General features: G+C 40.4%; 1 protein-coding gene and 1 long non-coding RNA gene across 11 annotated transcripts in view; one reads left to right on the top strand and one right to left on the bottom strand.

Annotated features, from left to right (window-relative positions):
- SPHKAP (SPHK1 interactor, AKAP domain containing) overlaps positions 1-18,779 on the bottom strand; it is a 72,157-nt gene extending 53,378 nt beyond the window's left edge. For 5 of the 10 annotated variants that reach the window (XM_083848768.1, XM_083848773.1, XM_083848775.1 and 2 more), the window contains exons 1-3: positions 18,616-18,774; positions 15,321-15,389; positions 962-1,064 (exon numbers count right to left, since the gene is read on the bottom strand). In XM_083848768.1, the coding sequence (XP_083704894.1) occupies positions 962-1,064; positions 15,321-15,389; positions 18,616-18,638 (195 nt within the window). In that variant the 5' untranslated portion in view covers positions 18,639-18,774. Of the gene's footprint in view, positions 1-961; positions 1,065-7,582; positions 14,276-15,320; positions 16,019-18,615 lie in introns of those variants that run through there. The other 5 variants (XM_083848776.1, XM_083848771.1, XM_083848772.1 and 2 more) reach the window with 4 other exon arrangements.
- Positions 16,012-18,589, top strand: LOC310904289. Its single transcript, XR_014588187.1, has 2 exons — positions 16,012-17,042; positions 18,116-18,589. It is a non-coding gene; the product is annotated as an uncharacterized lncRNA (long non-coding RNA).
- Positions 18,780-19,001: the final 222 nt, after the last annotated feature.

Raw genomic sequence — 19,001 nt, 5'->3', positions numbered from 1 at the left:
GCATATAAATTGTCATTTATTTAAAAAAAAATTAAAATAAAGGCATAATTATTACTGTGTGAAGGAAAGAAAAACTTATTAAGAAATATGGGGAAATGGATCGAACTGTGAAGTTTTATAATATTTTTTGGTAAAACAGATGCTTCCTTATTAGCTCTAGAAGTATGCTTGTGGGAAATAATAGAGCTCAGAGGGTTATTGCAAAGTGAGAGATGAAAGAGGGCCTGCCATCCACAACAGGTCTTTGGTAGTGGTCTTCCCTTGGGCTGCACAGCCACAGCCTGACTCTGGGGAACAGGAGTGGATGGAAGCATCCAAGGTCTGCATCCGTGTACTCTGAGTTGTACTGAAATTACCTACATGCATGAACCACTGCCAGTCATACATGACTCTTCCTAATGACATACATAAAGGCACTGCTTTCTTTCCTCCCTATCCTCTAAATTACATAAATACATATAAAGCCATTTTGAGGCAACAAAAACAGCAATGGTCAAATCTATACTGCTTCCTCAGTTGCTGAAACTCTTCTAGTAAGATACTAGGGAAGGCAGAAAAGCTCCCTTCCATGAAAGACCCTGCATCATTTTGACCTGAGAGAAGCAAAGCTCTGGACCCTCAGGGTGGAACCCAGAAACTTGCAACCTATTACAGAGCAGTTCTGAAATTATCCATGCTCTTTATGACTTTTACTTCACATTGCCAGATATCAAGGAAAACAAGAAGTACTCAGGAAACTTACCTCCCACATGTATATATTCTGCAGCAAGACAAGTATAGACCATGCATGCAAAATTGCAAGATACCATAACAGCATCCAGAATTTATTTTTCTGTATCAGTCCTTTTCTTCTTTAGGCATCAGTTAAATTTTGTATTCCTCAATAAAAGTAAAAGCTAAAAAGCAAAGCTATAAGCCAGGATATATATGCCTTTGAAAATAACATAAACTTAGAAGTTACCTTTTTACATGCTGTGACAGAGCTTCCCAAACTGCTTCCCGAACTGTCTGTGCTGTTGCCTTGGTGCTCTGGGACTTCTTGCATCAGTTGAGATTCAAAGTTGCTGAAGAACAAAAGAAAAAAAAAAACACAAAAGAAACCCCCAAAAACCTTTCCAGTGACTCAGCTATGTAGATAACTCAAATGATGCCAAAAATACAATGGATTAAAGAGATGTAACTTAAACCTAGATTACAAGAAGCTGTCTATAGTCTCCTTGTTGGCATTATTATCCTATTTATTACCTTAATTTTCCTTTCTTGGACAGCTCTCTGGAGCAATGTTACATGAATATGAAATAGCAGACCATTGCTTTTTGAAGACTAGAGGATAACACATACCTGCCTGTAATCACATCCATCTCTCCTGAATGATACTGTAACACATGGAACTAGCTCATTTTCATAAGCAAGCAGCTTGGAACAGCAAATGAAATACTTGCTGGATTAATTCACCCAGGTGGACATTATAAAAAGAAACATTTGCTGAAAAAGTTAAGGTGTAGTGACTAAAATGTAAACAAACAAACAAAACAAAAAAAACCACACACAACAAGAGTGGTTGAATTCTGTAACCCAGGCAGAACAGCTTGCTATACTGTAGGTTTAGAGCAAAGGTAAGCCATGCACAGTCTGTTTTGTGAGCCAGTTGTATACTGCAAAGCCACACTCACTTTGGGATGATGTAGATGTGAAAGACACAGACATAAAGATAAGCTCAACAAATTATTTGCATGCAGAGCTGGTATCACCCCTCGAACAGTACTTTTGGAGTCATTCAGGCCAGCCTGGTAAGATCTCCCTCTACATCATAACTGATTTATCGCAAGCTTAGTGAAGCTTCTCTCTCTGGACGTAATGTGACAGCTATTAAAAGCCACACAGAGCTAAAGGCCTCTTTCTCCAGAAATTTCCCAGAGTATCCAACACAAATTTACTGAGTATCCAACAGCAGCATGTTCTGCTTTCTAAATTGGGTCTGTAGGGTGCTTTTAATTCTCTGCAAGTCACCTATGAGAAGACATGGAACACATGGTGATAGACCATAATAAGCAATCGGGTTACCATGGCTTAATAATCTGTCATCAGTTCTGACAGGATAACAGACCATATGAAATCTCCTAGTTTGCTCAATTGAAAACTAAAATGAATTTTCATTAAGTCACCTTCACTGGAGCTTAAGTCAATGTGTTAAAAGGAAGCTACTTTCAGCTTTTTGCCAAAATCCAGAGTCAAACATCAGAAGGCTACCCTTCTCTCAAAGGTTCATGTACAGATATTTTACTTAATAATCCTTGATAATCTGCTTAGAACCAGATATTCCCACTTCCACGGATAGGTAACTGTTGATATGTGAGGTACTATTCCATAAATTTTGGAACAAACAAACACAGGACATAAAATTATATATGCTGGAATTAGAACAGTGAATGAAAAATATAAAACTAATTAAGCACTTATTAATTGCTAATTAAGGGGAAGATTCATGAAGGGAGGACTGAACACACACACATAAAGGAGACCAGTACGTTACCTGACTTTACTTGAAAGGTGCAATACCCCCAGTACTCTCTAAGATACCAGTAGTGTTTGTATTTAGAAGGAAGTGTTCTGGTTGTTTACAAAATACCACTCTGTTGCTGAGATTGTATAGATAAAAATAATTTCTCTGGCATTTGAAAGAGCAAAATAGCACTTTATAAGCCTTATATGCTGTTCTTTAGCAGAATGGAGGACATTAAACATATGAAGTCACTCAGGTTTATATCTTCATTAAAAATAAGAACGTCATATTCAAAGGTCAAATACCGTATAAGTGAAGTGCCCTCCTTGACAAATCTGCATTTAGGCTAGCGGCTGCCTCTGTACTCTGTACAGCTCAGTACTTCCCAGCACAGGCTGTGCATGGCCTCTTTTTATAAGATACATCACTTGTGCAGTCTAATAGTAAGTTATAATCAAGCCTGACCTGCAGCTTGAAGAACAAGGGCCACTGTTTTCTCATGCTCTTCTCTTACAGAAAGACTGCGTGGCTTTGCCACTGCTTTGCCCTGCAGGGAGCTGGTATGTTGACAATGAGTGTTGCTCTCAGTTGTACTGGGTGCAGGTAACTGAACTCACAAGGCAGAGTGTCAACGAGTCTAAAAGAACAAAGATGATCGTGTGGCTACTAACTGCTGGCCTTTCTGGACCTCAATTAAACAGTACAAATAGAGTAGTATATTAAAGTATAGCTAGAAAATAAAGTTAAGGAGTCATGTTCTGGAGTACCGACAAATCTGTGCTATTTCTGGATGGTACTCCAGTTAGGGGTAGCGCATTGCGTCTTCCATACAGTAGTAAAGCAGTCTTCCCAGTCATGTGGAAAGCAAAAAGATCTGTAGCATCTTCTTGATTCTTTAAAATCTGCTTACTTTCCAAAATAAAACCACTTTTCATTTGTAAATATAGAAAACTTTGTTAAAGTTATCTGATGAGTGAAATAAATGTAGAACGCTATTATATGCTTTGAACGAGAAACAGCTTCGTTTCAGACTGAAGTTCAGACAGGCAAGAGCAACTGCCTTTGAAATTACTGAAATCTCATAAACCTAAATTCTCATGCCAGCTATCCCAGTAGTCAGAGATGTATTTCACGTCCAGCTGATTACTCTGTGCATAGGTAAAACCAGCAACTCTGTTTCCCAGAACAAGGGGCAACACGTTCAGGTGGATCTGCAACACTTTGGAACTCTTCTTTTTTGTCTAAAGGTTCAACATTTCCTGTGCTGTAGCTGTAGAGCTAAACCTTTATCCTTGTGCTGCATTGCAGTTCAGATCTGGAGCTGTGCTAGTAGAACAAACTCTAGCTTCTCACTGTTTGCAAAGCAGTTCACCCTGTCAGGGTTCACAGATGCTGAAAAGGGGAAAAATTTTCATGCATAAATGCAAAATTATAAGAGTTACACTTGGGAACAGTCTTAGACTCCTCAGCTGTTCTTCAGCGAGTTTATGGATGTACACTTTCTAAACGAAGTACAGAGAAACACATACACGCACGTACTTGCCACCACTGCTAGTCAGTTATGTGAACACCGTAGGTATCATGCAAAGCAGATACGCAGCAGCACATACTAATTGATGGGAAAATGGCACCCAGCTGAGTTTCTTCAGGTTGGCCATTTAATGTCACAAAATGAAGTCTTTCACAACACAAGCAGATGCACTGTACCACGTTCTGTCTAGCTATTTTCATGGGTCTTTTATTCAACACAGAACACAGGTTTGGCTTTTCAACACTTCTTTTACAATTACCTTTTCGTTCCATTAGATCAGTTTCCTCTCTTAATAGACTCCTCTCTAAGCTTTAATTTTCAACATGTGTGTGATTTCTTAAGAGAGCCTCCTCAGGCCATTTAGCTCTGCCACCTTCTGCTCTGTAGCAAAGCCGGTCAGATTGGCCCACTTTTCATCAACTTCCCAGAGAAAAACTATTCTGTTTTTCTGAGAAGTTGCCTGCTCTCATTAGTTTCTCAACAGCAAAAAGCTGAAAGAAACTGCTGCAGAGATGTGGTCATGTCATAATCAAATTGTAACTCTGCATTCATGTCCTACACTCATTACTGCAGCACATTACGAGTCTACACAAAGCACTAGTCCTTCAAGGCATCAGGCACAGATCGACGCCTTTTCACTGCAAGATAAAGCAAGCTGCTGAAGGCTTCAGGTCCTAATTCTCACCTTTCCTAGGCTCCCCTTGTTTAGCATGTGATGGAGAATGCTGATCTGACTTGGACTTGCTCATCGGATTTAGAGCTATCATGGAAGGCTTAATGAGGAATCTTTGTAGGAGGAAGGCTTATTGCGGGGCTTCAGTCAGTACAGTGCTCAGTAGAGGGTGCACATCTTCTGTAATATCTACCAAAAATGTTCTGGATCTTGCGAGAGAATGACTTTTCCTTTGGTGTCAGAGATCCTAATTTACAATTCGCCTTTTGAAACTGAAGCTGGGAACCTGAACCAATGGCCTGGTGCTAAGAAGCATGCCATTTTCAGTTTAATACATCCATTAATAGAAGAGTTACCAGAGTCATTTATTTGCCACCAGATGCTGTTCTACTGATACGTGAATTATGATTGATACTTCTTTCCCACAAAGCTAAATTGTCTCACTAAGAACGCAAACAAATTTCTTGGAAATGGGAGGACTGCAGCAAAGAGCTATGAGGTTTATGGTATTAACTGTAATAGAAACCCATCCTTTGCTATTGAACAAAATGCAAAGCAATTGCTTCTATTTTCCTACATTGAATAATTCAGAAATACTGACCTTGATGACTCAAGACTTAATCAAAAAAGCACAGCTGCTCCTAAAAATAATTACCTTCTTTGCAGATGTGGCAGATGGTGCTACATCAACTACGAAGAGGTAATTTAAAGAATTCCCCAGGTTATCACTAAAGAAAATTAATCTTGTGAAACAATATCAGAAACCTCAATTTCCTACCATCTTGAACAATCATAACCTGCTTCAAAAAACCTTGCTGTTTAGTAATTGGTCCTAAGGAACAAGTTCAATAAATAATAAGTGACCACTACAATTTTTTTTTTTGAACTAATCCCATTATAGCCTAGTGCTTTTCATCTTTTCATTATGATCCCTCATCTCAGCATTCAGAACATACAAAACATACTGATCCATGAAAAAGATAATCTTGATGAAGTAAGTGAACCAAATTTTACAAAGTGAGGTTTCTCAGTGCAATTAACTCCAAGCTACAGTCGGCCACATTTATTATGTTCTGGTAACAGCTGTACTGAATGTTACTACCACCAAAAACTGTATGAATCTTATTTTGAAATAGAAATATGAGACAAGTGAAAGCATGGCAGAATTCTTCAGCATATTCTTAACTTTGTACTCAGAAACAAACCCAAAAGCTACTCAGAAATTGAGGAAGGCAGCTAGCTTAATCCAGACCCTAACCAAACAGGTTTTTTGAAAGGCATGCAGTGTTCAAGCAGAATCCCTTAACTTCAAAGTCCAATGCCTTTTTGAAGTGGACATACTAGTCACACTGCTCCTCATGCTACCTTTCATATTTTGCAGTTTTAAAATTTACCTTTTTATGTAAACAGGTCAATAAAGTCACTAGCAGTAAAATCTTTAGATGTAACACTGTCAAAGTTACTATTTTAATCCACAAAATTGGTTTTGATTCAGTCTGGACCATGTGTATACTTCAATCAGAGCACAGATGGTTAGTCAAACAGATGCTCTATAAATACCTCAAACAAATGTCTTTCTGATTTTGTTATGGATTTGGAACCCATGTGCAGAATATAATCAGTGGCAATACCAGGAGCTGATCTTCTAAGGTATTCATAGACTTGTTCCAGTCTCCCTTGGCTGCTACTGACTTCACTGGGAACGCAAAATACTGAATAGTTCTCCTTGTTATCAGACCTGAGTGTCTATGCAGTCTAACAGGTACAGGATCAGGTTGCTAGTAAAACTAGCGCACTAAAAAGAGTAGAAGTTTAAGCCTTTATATTGAGATTGCTCATTTCACCATGCTTATTGGGTACTCTTGATTTACATTTCATTTTTATTGGTGATATAGCTGCAAAAATGCCAGGTCTTTTGCTGTGTAGTAATGAAAAACAAGAACAGAGAAAAGACAACCCATAGTATTGTATGGGTTATACAACCCATAGTTGTACAATGTAAAAGCCTTTACCCTCCATGTTTCCAGAGCCCTGGGTGCCCTTTATTCTGTTCCAATTCAAAAAAGAAAAATAAAAATCTAGAAGCCTCTGCAAGCATTAGCAATGCTCAGACTCCTTTCAAAACACATTTTAAAAATATTACAAAAGAAGAGACAAGTTTAATAGAAGAATAAATGAAAAAGTGAATTAACAAAATTTCGTGTGATCTACTGCGAAATATTCCTCCCTTCCTTTATTTAGTGACTGAATCCTTTAAGGAAAAATAGCAAGAAGGTATAAAAAGAAGTCCTGGATCAACAAGTAAGGACCAGACAAGGTCTGATGAGGAAAATGACTGACTGACGTAGGGAAAGATTAAGGAACCGAGGCTTAAATTCACATGGACTGACAGATCAGCTGAGACTCCTTTACTACCCTACAAGTGAGGAGATCATACAGAGCACTGGTGTGCCAGCTAAGTGGGAAACTTAAGGCACAGCTGAGAGTTTGACTGCAGGAAAGATAAATCTTGTTAAAGGAAGGATTCTAAAAACTGAATTGTTTATATGTACCTAACTTAAGTGGGCAGCGCTGACCAAGAAGATGATTTTAGAGAGATACAGACTGAACCCACTATATCCAGATACTACAAACAGAACAGAATAAAGCAGTTTCATTTCCTCTACAGCAAAGCAATAGGTTTGCTACTACTTAAGCCAGTGAGCAGCAATATAAAATCAGAAATATTCCCCCCCAAAATTCCTTATTTACTTAGCATTTGTAGGTACACTGTACAATAGCACTTGTTCTTGTGCTGTAGAAAGAAGGACAAAGAGAAAACACTTGGGTTTCCTCTCAAGAATATTAACAACTCTGTATTTATTAAGCAACTTACCTTACTACTGCACTTTTGAAGGCAATACCTATTCTTTGAGAAATGAATACAGATTACGTTGTTAGTGTAGCACAGTGTAATATTCCAAGGGTGTGACGTTATCTGACCTTACTTCTTTTAAAATAATGGAAAAAACATGGTGACACAGCTGGAATCTGGTGAAACTTAGTCCAAATTAAACACACAGCAAATGTGTGTGCAGCTCCCGCAGACTTCAAATAGAATTGGAAATTCTTAGCATTTTTCAAGATGAAGTCCAAGATGTTGCAAATTAGGCTTTCAAGCCAAAAACCACTGGGCAATTTTTAGAAGCCTGGTTTAAATGTTTCTTGCATTTAAAAAACAAATTGATTTCTCTGTCTGCTCATCTTGTTATGCACAAACTGTCAGGTGGGCATTTCAGGAGAACCAGAGGAGCATAAGACAGGAAGAACCTGGTGATTTCATGTGCAGGATGTTAATCTTTGCTTAAGTAGCTTGTTAAATATTTTTGGCATCTTGTTTATATCATATAGCCGAATTTCACAGTCAAGATTCTAAACTAGCTTTTGCCACAGAGCCATGCAGTGTGTTTCTGATCAGGAGCATTAGAGCAGCATGAGTCAAATATTGACAAAACGGGTGTCGGCGTGCAAAATGTGCTATCAAGTATTTCACTACTTGACATCTTTCTTGAAATTTACCTTTTAAAGATCTCAGGTGTACTCTATAAAAGCTTTTCATTAATTAAATTCAAGACATACTAAATATTTTTGAAAGGAAGAGAGAGGTGACAACAATGCTCGTAACTTAAAAGCTAATGAGTATGTCATGATTTTATTTGAATAGAAAATGCAGGTAGCTAATCAAAACTTGCTAGATGTTTCAGTGTTTTCCTTTTTAGATTGATTACGAATCAAATATACTGTAAAAGCATGAGTGCAATGTGGTAGGTACTCAGGATTATGTGCGTGATAGGAAGGGGAACAGTGCTTCATGTTCTGAATGGGTTGTTTCTAATGGTAGGAAGACTTTTGGAAATTCTTTGTACCTACTCACTTCTACTCAGGCATAGTAAATCTGGCTTTGGAAATCTGACAGTAGCAAGGGGCTGATTTGTCTCCCAATATTTAAAGGAGAAGCTTGGGAATTTTCTACTGAAAACATTCTTGTTTCCAGCCCTTTTTATTTGAAATAAAGCCAAACTGTGCAGATTTGAGCTGAATCTTTCATAACGTTGTTTAGGATTATAGTAGTGTTCACAAACCAATGTTTTTACCTTAACTAATGACTCCAGAAATATAATACAATAGTCTAAAAATAAGTGTCTTCATCTAAATTAATCTCAGAAATGTCCTATTCTCTTCAACCCAGTATTGTTTCTATGACCACCTGCAGTTACATTCATAAACTATCTAGTTAAAATGTCAGGGTACATTCTGAAGTTATTTTAATGCCAAAGAATGCATTCTGTCATTGCTTATTCGAAACACTTATTTTTACATAATTTACATGTCTGAAACATTCCTGAACAATTCTGTTCTGATTTTCTACTAATATCCCAATGAAACACAAATCTTATAAATTTTGATGCTAAATTAATATGTCAATAAACAGCAATTTGTGTTAACGTAGGGACAACAAGGGCTCAATACCACTGTTTGAAAAGCGTGAGTTTTTATTTAAGAACACAATAACATTACCAGAGAAGTGACAAAAATGAAGCTGCCTCCCTGGTTGTCTTGGTGTCTAATAATATAAAACATGCTTGTATATAATTATATCAAGATATTACAAATATTGTTTTTTGTTTACCTTGCCTTTTTTTTTCTTTTTTCTTTTTTTTTTTCCCCCCCCCGTGGACTATAGTATGTTTAACAGGATTGAATGGCAGGTATAAAGGCAACATTCTTGATTTTTTTGCAGCTTAAGCAGTGTGAGGAAAGCATGAGATTTCAGTCCAAACAATGATTTTTTTCTTTTTTCTTTTTTTGGCAAGATCAATCCTCCTTCTTTCTATCCCCTAAAATCTTCTGCCTTTCTAACTGTATAAGGAACCTACCTCTGAGAGTCTAGAGATGAAACAGATCGCTGAGCTATTAATTTTAATTAATTGATTTTTTTTCCTTGGTGGCATGATGGTAATAAATTCCAGAGCTTCTTCAGCCACTGCTTTGCAATCAACTTCAGAATAACTATGAAATTGTTGTGATAACTGGGCCTGAAATACTTGCTGACTTTTTACTGGGATGCCCAGGATCCAGCAGGACTATACACTGTTGACTGAGCTCAGGATAAGCTCATAGATAACCTTTTCATTATGTGCAGTGTGATTAAGTGTGTATTTGCTAATTGAGTATTCTTGTATTTACACCTAATACAAGAATATAAACCAGACTATGTGTAGACATGGATTTTCAGTTATCAACTCAGAAACCAAGAGAAGATTTGGTTGCAGAGAATGTGAAAGAGAAGAAATTGCTCTTTGATGCCACTTGCTCTTTTTTTATGTTTGGTCCTTGAAGACAGGAGGATAAGTGTTTCTATTAGAACAATTTTAGTTCAGATGCAGACAAGTTCACTTACACCATAGTCTAGGAATGATCCTACAGTAAATTCAGTGAAGCTGACCAAGTAGTTGGGTCATACATGATGAACTAAACCTGCCTTCTATATCGCAACTGTTAGCTTGTCCAGGCTTTTTAAAAAAATAAAAATAACATGGTAGTGTGACAATTTTGTATTCTGTAATGAACCCTGAAGTGTCAAATGACCATAACAAACAGTACAAAGTAAACCGAAGGTGTTCATTGTTTCTGGGGCACAGGCACGAGCCTACTTGAGCAGAGCCCAGCAGCAGCCGTGCTCTTCCTCTGAGCTTCACTGGGTGCAGAGGTGGATTCTTGACTTGGGTCTTTGGGAGCATTTAGATTTTACTCTGCTCACTGCTGCAAAGTCCTAATCCTCTAATTCAAAGGAACAAAGAAAATGGTACACACATTAATCCAGGTTTTGCAAAATTACTGTTGTTTTACTAGTGGGGGATCACTGTAGCAAGTTCAGCCAGAGAAAGATACGGTATAATATACAGGTCATGTTCTGTGCACCCAAAAGAAATCCATTCCAAAATAACCATGGTCCTATGATCTCTTGCTCTTTTTTTTTTTTTAATGGATTTGGATTGTTATTTGTACTTGTATTATTTGTTTATGGTCCATCTTTGTTTTTTCAGTAGTTATTCAATCATTTTTCTATACACGACACCCTAAAGGCCTGAATAAGAAAATCAACTGTTGCACTCAGCAAATATGTGCTCAGTTATGATTTGTTTCTACTTATATGAAATAAAAATCTGCTACTGATAGCAGTACCCAAAGACATATCCGTGTTATGCTCAGATGCCCACTGCACAATGTACAGTATTGATTTCCATAAACTTAGAAATATGGCTGCACTTTAAGCAGCATCAAGGCTTTGCATTAGGAAACTACAATAACATTTAAATTATATCATGCAAACCACTGAGACATTCCAATCATGTGGCCATTGGATTTCACTGAATTTATGGCATATATTGTACACGGGATTGAATTTATTGGCAGGTACAACATGAAGCCAAGATTACATGACCATTTAACTACACCCCTCAATAGCCATTCTATTACTTCTATATTTTTACATATTCCAGAAAAAAGTATTTTTTTTCTAGTTGAGGGGAGGGCTTCATTTCAGACTTGTGGGAGGACAATGGTTTTTTCATTTCACTATCACAGCATGCAATTTTCTTCTTTTTAAAAATAAATGAACTGTTCATTTTTATTGGATGTCTACAATGGTAATACACATCTTTCTCTGAGAGGGAAGAAATTGCCTTGACAACATAGAATAGCGATCTATAAGCATGTTGTTGGACTGTTATCCTGCTGATTTGAACTCTTCCCTTTTCAAACTGAAATAGCATAGACAGCTATAAATGAATCTTGGGGGAACAGGATAAGGACCTAATTTAAATACAGTTCTGCAAACTACGATACGCCTTTTTTTTTTTTTTTTTAAATCCCTTTAAAAGCCACTGCATGTAATGAACAGCTCCACTGCTGGCAGAGATGCACTGTAGCTGGTATACGAAATTCTGAAGCATATTTATAAGTATGGAATCTCCTGGATGCTACAAGAAGACCCCTTAAGTTTTTCCTTGCTGAAGGAAGATACAAGCCCTGTCCTATGGGACACTCTAAGTAATCTTTGCCTTCCCTGAAGTGGGAACTACAGGTCCAGGTAACTTAAGGTCAGCACACAAGGCAGCACTGCTGCCCCCTTTGGGCTGCTGAATGCATTTCCTTGTACAACTCCTCTGGCATTTGGCTGAACAGTTACACTCGAGCTTCCTGAATTTACCTAGCCCATACATACTGTGCTGCCACTCCAGTAAGAAAATTAGCCTCTGTGCAGAAAAAAAAAAAAGCAGCCTACACATCTAACTGATTAGTTAATGCTACGAAGTCACTAATTCTATATAACATTCCACCACATGGGTGCGCAGCGTATTTTTGGGAAAGCAGGTTTTAAATGTAACACAAAACGCCTTAGTTCAATGAATTCCAGTTTTTCAGCAATTCATGTAATAAACCAAAACTCTTCCAGAAAACAAACGACTCCCGTAATACTTGGAAGCTGGTTACAGCTAGTGCATGGAGCTAGCTCAGAAACAGAGTGCAGAGGGTAGGACCCGGTCTTAAAATGGACCTGCTAGGGTTATACAGGACTTGATGACCACATTTCACTAACTGGGAAATGTGCACTGCATCAGGTTCTGTGTTAGATTTCTTTTTAAGTCTTTTACTTCAGCTGTAGATTAAACTTAACTGAGATCTGGAACAGAATTTTTCTTAGGTAACAGTCAAGCAGAATTTATTAGGTATACAATAAATTGTGATGCCAGAACCAACAGAAAACAGCTTTGATAAAAAATGCTGACTATCCACTATGTGTCATGGGCATTGGCAGCAGCCAGATATTTAATAATAATCAGTCAAGTGTTGAAGTGAAGAAAATTAATGAGGGAAACTAAAGAGATTAATGAAAATAATCCAAGGTTGACAGGACTAAGCAAAATCCTAAAAAAGAAGGTTTAAAATTTATACTGGCCACCAAATAAGTGCCAGCAATCATAATACTAATCAGCATATACTAAATTTGTACTAGTTTTTAAGAGAAAAACAGCAATACTCCATATGAATTTTTCCCATCTGTTTTCAGTGAAGAAGGGAAGGTATACTGTACGTGCAGTTTGAAGCACTACTGATGAGCAAAGAGGAGGTTAGAAAGACAAACCCTGACAAGTTTCTGATGCCAAGCTCCCTGTATACATACTGCACCAGTGCTGGGCAGCCCACAGGCTCCTGCTCCTCTGGCATGCAGCCCAGAGCCTGCCCAAAGCATGGGAAAAAAGGGGAGCTAATGCTGTATTTTACCCAGTGAGTTGCTAACTAAAACCAGTGTTTTCTGTATAAGACAGTAATTAATTTTCCTTCTTCTGAGAGAAAGCTAAACCTACTCTGCCACTTGTGGGTGCGTGTTCAGAAGTACCTTACCTTGCTTGGGTTCCTGATCCTTCCTGTGGAAGCCGCCTCCCTGGTGTTAGATAACTACACACTGGTCTGAGGCAGTGTGGCACTCCAGCCTGAGCTGGAACTAATATTTAATACAGAACACTGCAACCAGAGTGACCATTGCTGGCATGCCTGCGATCCTGGACCGCTATCCTCACCTGGCTGAGCTCTCTCAGCCTCTCCTGGCAGCCTGCCCCTGGCCCTGCAGCACCTCAGGCACACAGAGCACTCTGCTGTCTGAACATGGGACTTGCTGTCCTGACTTCTGGCTGTGCAGGTGCCAATCATGCCTTAAAATACAGCTTCCGTGCGTGCTCCAGTTTATGATGTTTGTAGCCCCAAGTGGCTGAGGAATGACAGCTGCATCGGGGAGTGACTTGAAGGTGGTTTTAGTGCTGGGGTTCCTTATGCATGTGTGGATGAAGGCTCCCACCAGCCTAACTCTGCCTCACTCCTACTCAGACTATAGCTTAACAAATTACATTTGACCAGAAAGAATAAAGTAATTAACCGAAGGCTGAGGAAGGAAATGGAAAAACCCTGCTAACCTAATAAGTGTGCTTGCAATCATTATTGGAAAGAGCTCATTGCCTAAAACATATACAAAATGCACAGCTCAGGAACAAAGTATGACACCAATCAAATTACCACAGATACATCTAAAGGTTTCTCGAGCCTATCCTGGGGGAGAGATGTTTTGAAGGAGGAGAGGACTGGATGATACAGAAGAAAGACTGGTAAGCATAGGCAGTACTGCAAATGCTATGACTGATACCATTACAGGCAGTGCAGTCAGAAGGGGTGAGGTGATGCATAGCAGCAGAGAGGGAACTGAAAGAGGAGAGTAATGGATGCAAGTATGAAGTTCATGTGGGAGGCTAGGCTAGCCTGGATTAAAGAATTCAAAATAGGTAAGATTGGTAAAATAAAGCAGTAAGTGTAGATGCAAGTCTGGAAACTAAGCACTAGGGTTTTGTCACTAGAGTGCATATTGGGTTAGTGAAACAAAACATGGAATTTATGCTGTTCAGTTCTTTACTACTTCTGCAAGTCTCCCTCCTCCTGTCACCCACAACCCCACTGCTCGAGGCAGCAGATTTCTCATCCACAGACTTACAAACGTTGATACTAAGTTGCTTCTGCTTTTAGAGGAATTTTTCTCCCTTGACCTCACTGAAGAAAAATATCCCTCCGAGAATTATCGCCTGTTTGACAACATAGGTTAGCCAGGTTAATGAACTGTTCAAAGTATTTCCCGATGAAAATAGAACAGAGTGTGTCATTTCAAGAATTCCCACCACTGACAATCAAATTGACAATACAAGCTGACATTTTAAGAAGGTGGTGAATCTCACAAATGATCACATTAGATACATTTTCTGGCCACTCCAATCAAAACATTTGGTTAATTCACATGCCAATTTGCAAATGAAAAGCATATCCATAGATTATTAAACTTGTGACACCATCCACTGCTCTAATGCATGCAGTTATCTTGATAATTAAAGTTCTGGCAATACACACTTGTTCAGGAGATTTCTTCGTTTGTCCTCTTTCATTTCAGTAAGATTTGTAATATATTTGTTTATTTGTTTCTCTCTTATTTGCCAAGGTGGACAAATACAGAGAATGGATCTGCAACCTAGGCAGTCTCACCAAACACTACCCGTCACCCCAAGTAGCTCAGTCTTTGCCTACTTCATTCCACTCATCACTGACAATGGCTCCAAATTAATTCAGAGTACTGCTTCCTGTTGTTCTGTTTTTGTTGTTGCTTTCAATTCTTTAACAATTCCTTCAAAGAAACTGTTAGATCTAGCTTAGTTCCTTGATTGTAGTACTTCATAATTTGGGTCATTGCCTGCAATTTTGTCTCCTTACAGGATCAAAGTTTTATTTCACTCATTCCTAAAAGCATCTTTTCCCATTTTAGCACAAAGCCACCAGATCTGTTCTCTCTCCTATAAAAAATTTGGGCTGCTTTGCGGGACTACAGGAGCAGCTGCCAGCTGAAGTCTGGGACATTAGTGCTACTGTCTAAGGTACCGACTGAAATGAGCGAGGGCCACATGCCTACTGTCTGTAATAAATGTCTGATAAAAACACAGCTTTTGGATCTGTTCTTAGCTTTGAATATCTTAACTTACCTCTCTGCATCTTTGATCAGGCCTAGCATATTGATCAAATATGAAAAGTGCTTGGTTTCCAACAGGGACCTATAAAATCAGAAAGGCTTTTCTTAGCTTTTATCTATGCTCTGTGAGCTTAAGTCTTCTGCAATACCAAGTATTACTGGGATGTAGCAAAGATATTTTATTTCATGTAGGTGATACAAAACTTTTTGTAGTACATGAGGAGTGAGTTTATAAAAGATAGCAGACATCCTTTGGGCTTCTCTTTTCACTGTTGAAAATATAAAAGCCGGTACTTCTCATCTGGGTTTCATGGAAATGCATTTTAATTCTTTTGAATTCAGTCTAATGTTGCTTCTAAGCCTCAATGCTGCTTCTAATTCTCAGCTGAAGAACACATTATTCCTCCTTTGCTTTCCAGTTTTCACACAAAAAGTGAGTTGAAAACATGTGCCAGTCCAAAAGACGAGTGTCTGAAGACTCGTATTTCTATGTCAGCTAAGATGACTTTCAGATATACAGGCTTGGCCAAAAAATTGTGTATGTCTATAGGTTTTGTTTCATAAGCTTGAGCAGAGAAGCTGCAGTTTTACCAAAAGGGGTAACTGTGCAACAGCATTCCAGGTAGTCAATGGCTTGTACAGGGGACAGAAGCAAAGCAGTTCCTGGCTTCTATTATAAATAATGCACATGTGTTTCTTCCTGCCTTTCTCCTGAAAAAGCAAAGTGCAAGCTTGTAGGTTTAAGGACTCAATGCAGTTTTGTTCATTCACCATAAATTACAAATCATTATAGACTACAGTTGCAGGTTCCTAACTGCGACGTCTACCAAAAATGTCTTTTAGCTGCTTGAAGAAAAAGTGACAGCTATCAGTTCTGTGCAGTTCTCTGCAACTGCTCGTGTGATCCCCAGGGTAAGCATTCACTCCCAGAGCTACTGCTGGAGAATTAATTTATCAGTGGATGCCCAAAGGCCCTGCTCTGCTGTGCTCCGTGGTGGCTGAAGGCATCCAGATACCGCCTTTTGTTTCTGCGTTCAGCTATGGAAGCCAAAGCAAGGGAAGGTACTGAGCAGGAATTAACATGCAGCCCAAATTTACATAGCGATCACAGCATGTGATGGCAGAGTCAACGGGGAAGGCAGAGCTTGGGCCCTGGTTTAGGAAACTGTGTGTATGTGACTAAGATCAGCCACAGAAACGAGCCCATGTCTAAACCGATTCTGCAGGGAAGATGCAAAAACCCATTTGTTCTTTAACATTTTGGCAGTAAGACTTCCTTCTTTGGTAAGGTCTGTAAAGCGAACTCCCAAACACTAACGTTAATTGTTTGTGCTTCTGGGCAGCTGCTGTAAGTAACTTCCAGTTAAAATCCCCCAAATATTCTAGGGGTTGGTGGGTGGGTACGATGAGCTGCAGGTGTATGAAGAGTAGTTATTTGTCCCAATGTGCTTTTTTCCCCAGAGTTTGCTGGTAAAGACAGGACTAGGCTGAATTATCACTGTTCTAGTTATCAGCTTTTCTGGGATCCTCTGACCCTTATTTGCAGACAGAAAATATGAAGTTTACGTAGCTCAGCAAAGAGAGGGTTACCTTGATTAAAAAATAACAAGCAGCTGTCAACATGCTAGCTGCAGGAGATAAAAGGGATGAAAAAGAGGACTACAATTCCAGGAGCAAGGAAGGCTGACTTGCTTAGGTTGTAGAAAGAAAATCATCCTTCAGTACGAAGAAAAAGGTATGTTGCTCATGAGAGTGAGCTAAGTCTTGGCCTTGCTACAGAAATAGACAGTATTTCCAGGTAATATAGGCCTAGCTAGGGTGAAGAGCTCACCAGCTAGCAGAGCTCTAGAGTGGGACTGGTTTCTCAAGAGATGTTCTCTATGATGATGAAAAGCTTAGCAACAATTGTGTAGAGCTGGAAGATAGTTGTATCCCTATGAGGAGGCAAGCATTTAACAGTGAAAGCAAGACCGTAAGCAAGGAAAACAGCATGCCAGCTTGGTAGCTTTAAGTCTGTCTCTGTGGAATGTCTGTTTTATCCTGACCTGGGCTACTGGGGTCAAGATTGTGTTTTACCCATTTTTTCTTTCCAGTGAGTGAAATACAGGATGTCAGATCAGACAAGCTTGAAGTCTTTGTCCTTAAATTTTGAGTCCCTTCTACCCCCAGACTGCAGCTTCCCATAAAACACTAGTTTATAAAATCACCTTGGTGTGTGTGTAGGGAAGCTTTATACAAGAAATACTAATGGTGATTTTCTTTTTTTTTTATTTAAAAAAAATGCTAAATCCTCCTAACTTCACCCTTAAATGCCAAGGGAGAGGGCTATTCCTCCTAGGTTAGGCAATTCAGATCAAAGTGCAAAAGCATTATTAAGACTTTGTCAGGAAATAACTATTGATTTGAGAACTTATTCAGTCAATTCTCTTCTAGAGGGTGTTTTGGAGTTTTTTCTTTTAAACAAATAAAAGCAATTTTTCATGCAAGTGATTATCGCTCGTGTAAACGCGTGCCCCCCCCTCCCACCCCTGCTGAATATTCAGGTAGCTCTGTATCGTTTCACTGCCTTCCTTTTGAGAGAACACAGCCTTAAACTTATTTCTAATATTTCAGCATTCTCTTTGGGACGCTGCATGACCAAAACAAAACCAATTGTAATTATCTGCAGCATATGCTTTGTATCTCCGATGGTCTGTAATACACTTAACGGGTACAATTTCTATAATACTTCTGCCTGCTTGCTATCATCAAAATGTGATTTACTTGTGATCGTTGAAGATTACGCTTAACTGTATCTCGCATCTCCAGCAGGCTGCTCCTATCTGTGCTTCAATTTCCTTCTCGCAGGAAGTTTTGCTCTAATCCGCTCCTTGTAAGCGCACGGAACCCGCGCGTGGCTGCTCGATGACAGGAGCCCAGCGCCAGCTGCCCGGCCCCTGCCAGAGACCTGACCCGCTAGCTGCTGGCCGCGCTCACAACCGGCTTAAGCGCGACATCCTAACGGTATTTTACTAAGCGCCAATTAACTCACCGACTCTCTTAGGACGCTAGAGCAGGGGGAAAAAACAGCAGTTAGCGGAAAACCAAAGGACTACATCGCCGCTCCCCTCACAAACGCCCTCGGGTTCCCGCTCTCGGTGCGGCAGCGGGGCAGGCAGCGGGACCCCCCGGCAGCCCAGGCCGGGCGCCGCTCTCCCTCCGAGCCTCACGGTACGGCGGGGGGACCCGCTGCCGCCCCCCGTGTCGGGGTAAGGGGGCGCCCGGCGGGGCCGTTCCTCCCCCGGGGAGAGGCGCGACGCGGGCCCTACCTGGGCGGGGGGCGGCCGGCCATGGCCGTGACGGGACCCCGGCACCGGCACCTCCGCTCCGACGGTGGCGGGGCAGCGAGAGCGCGGCCCCGGCGCTGCTGCCGGTGCTGCTGCGGCGCCTGGCAGCCCTGCCCGCCCCGCCTCACTCCTCCCCGGCCCGCCTCCCCGCCCGCCCTCACGGCGCGGGTCGGGGCCGGCCCCGGGGCTTTCCCCACCTGCCAGGCGCCGAATGGCGGCGGTGACGGTAGGGGCGGTGAAGCGGGGCCCGCGGAGCCGTGCCGGGGGGCCGCAGGGCTCGCCCTGTGCCCTGGGCGCGCTGTGGAGAGCGGGACCCGGCCCCAGCACCCGGGCGGTTTAAGCGCCCCGGGGGTTGTGTCTGTCCGTGT

Source organism: Anser anser, assembly GCF_964211835.1.
Source record: "Anser anser genome assembly, chromosome: 9".
In the NCBI taxonomy this organism is placed as follows: Eukaryota; Metazoa; Chordata; class Aves; order Anseriformes; family Anatidae; genus Anser; species Anser anser.
The sequence above is the reverse complement of the archived record's forward strand: the minus strand, read 5'-3'. Positions and strand labels throughout refer to the sequence as shown.